Source organism: Apodemus sylvaticus, chromosome 15 (genome assembly GCF_947179515.1).
Source record: "Apodemus sylvaticus chromosome 15, mApoSyl1.1, whole genome shotgun sequence".
NCBI classification, from domain to species: domain Eukaryota; kingdom Metazoa; phylum Chordata; class Mammalia; order Rodentia; family Muridae; genus Apodemus; species Apodemus sylvaticus.
In genome coordinates, this window is record NC_067486.1 from 78,527,921 (window position 1) to 78,533,920 (window position 6,000).

A 6,000-nucleotide genomic window follows, 5' to 3' on the forward strand; every position below is an offset into this window, starting at 1 on the left:
TTAGCATTCATTCCCATTTTCTCTCCAACCCACTTAATATCCTCAGATCAAGTCTCAAACAGGAAGAAGTGTTTATTCAGTTGAATTTCTATTGCACTGATTGAAACACCGTGATAAAAGGAAGGGTTGGTTCGTTTGGGCGTACGGTTCCGGAGGGTTTAAGAATCCATGGCGGTAGGAAGTGGCCGGTATGGCAGCAGGAGTGGATGCTGGGAGCTCACATACATCTTGAACCAGGAGCAGGAAGCTGAGATGGTTAAACCACTTGGTGTGAGGCGTTGAAGCCTTAAAGCCCTTCCCTAGATACATACGCCTCCACAAGACCACATCTCCTAAGCCTCCACAAATACTGCCACTAACTGGAGACTTAGGTGTTCAAATGCTCTGAGATTGGGGTGTTTCTCATCCAAACCTTACAAGTCTCATCATCCCCGTGTTACTCCCAGATTCAGGTCAAATATGAAAGAATGCAGTTCACAGAGACTCAGGACTAAGGAGAAAGTGCTTGTTCCTCTTACCCAATTTCTGAATGTAGGAAAACCAGAATTGTGGCTGTAGGGGTTTTATTTGGTAGCCTGTTGGTCATGTGACCTCTTCTATCCCTTACAGAGCAAATGTAGTCCTCTGTTGTAATCTCAGGGCAATACATCTGAGAAAGTCCAAGGAAAATTAATGTGGTGTCTGTTGCTTTATTGTGACCATGGCTGAATGAGATGGTTAAAAGGGCCTGTCGTCAAAGGTGGTTCTCGCCCTGAGTCCCTGAATGGAGTAGAGTTAAGACCTAGTGATGACATCAGTGCTGGACGCCATGCTGCCCTTGGATTGGTGCCAAGCCATTCTGTCTCGCGTCACTAAAGGCCTTCACCCAGGAGCCTTTGACTTGCACAGTTCTTTGGGGAGAAACTGCACACCCATAGGAAAGTCCCTAGGCCGCGTTGGGGAGGTTCAGACGATTGAAGCTTGAGGATTTTAAGTTCAGGACTAACCTGAGCTACATAGCGAGTTCCAGTTCAACAGACCCATGCACTAAAGTGACAGGTATGGCCAAGGTGGAGTCTGGGGCCTGGAACAGACTGAAGTTACATAGAGGCTAGCTTAATCAAATACTTAATTTGGGAGCTTGGAAGATTGCACAGTGATTAAAGTTCCTTCTGCGCAAGAGGGCTAGAGTTCAGATCCTCAGAACCCAGGTAATTCTAGCCTGGGAAGTCAGGTGATTCGATCCCTAAAACTATTCCAGCAAGTTTCAGGTTTGACAGGTAGGTGAAATTGTGATGGGACGTGCTTGATCCCATGCAAAGAAAGGGGGGCTCTGAACCCTTCAAAATAGCACATCCATCCTGGGAAAACTGTAAGCTCTGGAGGTCACTACATGGAAATGTGGTCTGGCATCTGCATTGTGATTTAAGTGCCACACTAGCCCCATGGCAACCAGGCTGCCTAAACTCTCAATAGAGGCAGAGCAAGGTTTGCTGCAGAAGGAGCCTGACCCGGCAAGCATTTGAAATTCAGAAATTCAAATGCTGTCTTTTGAGCTTTGGTGTCAACAGAACCCTTGGAATAGGTCCCTAGGATGTGATTGGAATAATCAGCTAAGGATCCCTTTGGTGCTTGACTCCTCCCCATCCCCCACCCCACCCCCCCAAAAAAAAGTTGGCTCTTAAAGGTTCTTATTTTCTACACTGGAGTCCCACGCCTTGCTCCAGCTGAGCCTTGTGTGATGTGTTCTTGCGTAGGTGGCTGGGGAACGGTACGTCTACAAGTTTGTCTGTGACCCGGATGCGCTTTTCTCCATGGCCTTCCCGGACAATCAGCGCCCGTTCCTGAAGGCGGAGTCGGAATGCGCCCTCAGTGAGGAGGACACGCTGCCGCTGACTCACTTTGAAGACAACCCTGCTTACCTCCTGGACGTGGACCGCTGCAGCAGCCTGCCCTATGCTGAAGGCTTCGCTTACTAAGTTTCTGAATGGCTGCGTAGCCAAACCCTAGAGCTAGCCGTCCTCACGCAGGCCAACAAGGGCAGTGGTTTCGTTTGTGTTCTTGGCTGTTCCTAAAGCTTGCCCTTTGTGAGTATTATCAGGAGAACCCAAGCTGTCTCTGGATTCGACGCCCTTAAAGACAAATACCTTGACTAGGGAGTGGGAACAGGGAGAGACAGAAAAACCACCAGTTCCTGGGGAGACATGGAAGTTCTCCTCCTTACCATCGTGGCCATTACGAGCAGAGCAGTAGAGCAGCCTTCAGGTTAGCGCCCACGAAAGGGGACCGAGTGTATGACAATCTGCGGTGATCACGGACTACTAAATGCCTTCACCCAGGAGGCTTTGACTTGCACAATTCTTTGGAAAGAAACTGCACACCTGTAGGAAAGTCGATAAGGCTGGGTTAGGGAGGCTCAGACCGTTGCGGCTTGAAATTGCAAAACTCTTATAGCTCAATCTGAAAATTTTTCCAGGAGAGCTATTACTCCATGGTTCTCAGACTCGCTTCTCTTAGGCCTTCCAGCGGTCACCATAAGTAAATCAAGTCCCCCTCCTCCCAGGCACACGGCTGAGCGCAGATGGCTTGTTTTAGAAAGATGATAAACATGACAGTATTGTTTTGCTTTGATTTGGGGGGGGATCATTTTGCTTTTTGGTGGTTGTTTTGGGTGAAAAACAGTTTATATAAACTGATTTTTGTAGTTTTGGTATTTAAAGCAAAAAACAAACAAAAAAAAACCCTTTTGGTAAGTGCACTGCATCCCTTAGATGGGGCAGCAGCCTGAGGGGCTCCCTGGGGCTACACCCGCACCGCACCCCACCCCACCCCCCACCCCCCCACGCCACTTAGAAGCCTGCTTGGTGCTTTCTGCACCAGACAACCTGTTGAGACATTTAACCTGATTTGTACATTTTTGAAGTGTGCAGGGCAACCTGGACACAGCTTAGAGTTCCGTGTGTATAGTTCTCCATGCTCCCTAAGTCCCCTCTGGGAAGCAGATGTACATATTACATACGTGTCATGTCCACTTAACAACTGGTCACCTGGAGGGAACCCAGGCATCTGCTTCAGTTTTTCTTTTAGTTTTGGACTTTCAACCCTGCACAGCGGTTCCCTGGGGTCTGAAACTTACCTGTCCCGTACAGGTAAACTCGTGCTAGCTAGCATTCTGGCTTCCTGCTACTTTTTTTTTTTTTTAATTTTTTTATTCTGATTGCTGTATTATATTGGGAATGTTCTAAACAACCAAACTAAAGCTGTGTAAAGATTGGGTTTGGAGTGGTGGGAGACAGCAGGAAGCGCCAATGCCTTGCTGCCTGACTCCTTGTTGACAGGAAGTTGTTGTCCTTGACACTCCACACATTGTGTTCCTCATGTGGGTACGGGACACAGAGCTGACTGAGCGTGGGACATTCTCTGCTGTCCCACGAGTGAGGCACTCCGCAGCCTTCTCATGACTTGCAACAAGAGGTTCACAGGGGTGAGGGGTGTGTTTTAGAGCTATGAGAACCTGAGGTTTTCTTCTCAAAGCTAGTCATCCCACAGAGGCGGCAAACCCGAAGCTTGGGCCTTAATTAGCATTGTACTCTGATGAGAGGACTTTTTCATAAGCATATTTATAGCTTTCTAATCTATACACAATCTATACATAGATGCGTATTTTACCCCAGCTGGCTAGAGATTTATTTGTTGTAAATGCTGTATAGATTTTTGGGGTTCTCTTTTGTTTTTCCTCTTTACTTATACTGGTTTGGGGTTTGTTTTAGTTTTCTTTAATGAATTTATGCTGTTTTGAGGGGGGCGTTGAGAAGAATCTTCTGTAGCCTGAGCTGCCCCTCCCCTGTTTTGACGGCCCAGGCCGGACAGTAGCGCCACTTTGCATTTCCACGGACTGCCCGCAGAGCGTCCCCTTCACGCCAGGGGGGCTTCTTTCCTGCATTTGCTTCTTTCCCAGCGTGGAGCAGTCCACAGTGCAGAAAGGCTTTAGCCTACCGGTTGATTTGACGTCCTTCCCCCTGCACCGGGCTGTGTACACCCTGCCGAGCTGCGTTATATTCTGTACTGTGTACAATAAAGAAGATTGCTTTCCTTTACACGCTCCTGAAGCCTGCCTCTTTGTTGCCCTTGGTGGTTTAATTTTCAAGTAAGCGAGAAGCAACTTTTCCCTCACTCCTACCCCCATCGTCAGCTATTGAGCTTTATCACATGAGTTAAGCTAGCAGTGAAAAGCTGACGCAGGGGGCTAAAGGCAGGGAGAGACTGCCCCGTGAGCCGATAGCATCCCCACCCCCACCCCCCGCCTCCCTTCAAGCATGATTTTGTTTGAACCTTGACTTCTGTGGAAAGATTAACTAGGTAAGACCTTTTTTTTTTTTTTTTTTTTTGGAGTCAGTTTCTTCTAACTCAACCCCTTTGGTTGATAATTTGAAACCGCTAAACACAAAGACCTTTTCTGAGTTTTTCTCCTAATAGTTTTGCTTTGGACAAGTGAAATATTTTTTTTGTTGGTCCCTCAGAAGAGCAAGTTTCTCTTTTTCTTTGTTTCTTTCCATTTTTCCTAGTTGTGTCGCAGTAGATAATCTTCCCTCCATGTCCACTGCTCTTGGGGGAAATACATAACATGTCACACACACATACATGGAGATACATTGAGGGAAGTCATTGGCAGAGTTGTGTAGTGGCATCCAGTGTGCCGGGCTCCTGTTTCATCCTTGTATACACTTTAACTTGGGGCTTTCAAGGCTGCTATTGCAGAAGAGAAAGGGGAGCCTTGTGGGGCCTAGAACAGAAGGCTTTCTGTAAGGTGTCTGCTATCTTTCTTCCACTGTTTTACAAGCCCTGAAGTGTAGAAACATTCCAGACTGAATTGGTACACGGCCACTTGAATGGGGACATTTGGGGGATGAATGCGTGCCACATGAACTGCATTAGCTTCAACAGATGAAGAAAAGATGCTCAGGGAAAACAGGCAGGGTGTGTGGGACAAAGGGGTCTCCTCTCAGATTCCTGACTGATAAAACTCTAACAGCTCCCTATTGTGCTCAGGCTCATTACCTAGCCTAAGCTCAGACCCAGATCATTAACTTAATGCCAGAGGTCACCTGACACTGCTGCCTGGCTGGTGTTGGGTGTTGGGTGCTGGGGCAAGGAAGCCAGGGAATGTGAAGTTTCTTCTTCATGGTGTCCTCTTTCACGAGTCTCACTAGGGGGACAGTGTCCATTCAGCTGTTAGATGGCAGGAAGTATGAGGACAAAGGACTAGTTTTGAAAGCCAGAGCCCATAGTCTAAATTGTAATGCATCTGGGACTTGGGTAGTGTGGAAGAAAAACACTCAGATGCTTGATATTTGGGAAAGGTAATTTTCTGAGCAGTCAGGCAGTTGGAGTACAATGTGTCTCAAAAATGCAAGCTAAATCCAGTGGCGGGGGTCCTGAATGAAAATCCAGTACAAACGTAAAACAGCAGTTCTCTCTGGTATTGTGCTTCATACAGAGGCATCCGTGGTGGGGTGTGGGCAGGCAGCTGTGTCCTGGTTCTGGCAAATAGACAGACCCTATTTAGAAAAGAACCCTAGAATGTCTAGCCCTTCAAGTTGAAGAGCTGGCCCTTACAGCCGGCCTTCAATTTGTTGACCTTGGCAGTGATCCTCACCATTTGATAGCACTTTACAGTTTGCAGAGCACAGCTTCTGAACACTTGGTTGAAATCAAATATGACTAGAGCTCTCAACCTGCAAAATTATTCTCTTCACAATGTTCCTAGTGGCTACCATACAAATCAAGCTAGACTCTGGAAGGCTGGGCGTGTGGCTTCTGACCCCAGCTATGGGATCTTTGAGAGCATCCTAGGTCAGTGAGGTTAGGTGACACTTCCTAGAACCCCAGAAAGTAGGGACCTTTTCCTAGGCGGTGTGTGTATGTACAGTTAGGGTTGAGGGCAATGGAAGGTGCGTATATGTGCAGTGCAGTGAGGCAATCGAATATCACTGTTTCTCCTTTACACCGCGCAGTTCTCCA

At 47.4% G+C, this 6,000-nt stretch overlaps 1 protein-coding gene across 2 annotated transcripts in view; it reads left to right on the forward strand.

The window, feature by feature from the left end:
• The window catches only part of Etv5 (ETS variant transcription factor 5), a 58,351-nt gene extending 54,275 nt beyond the window's left edge, over window positions 1-4,076 (forward strand). For both annotated transcript variants that reach the window (XM_052158597.1, XM_052158598.1), the window contains exon 13: window positions 1,737-4,076. In XM_052158597.1, coding sequence (XP_052014557.1) covers window positions 1,737-1,958 — 222 coding nt within the window. In that variant the 3' untranslated portion in view covers window positions 1,959-4,076. The remainder of the gene's footprint in view (window positions 1-1,736) is intronic.
• Window positions 4,077-6,000: the final 1,924 nt, after the last annotated feature.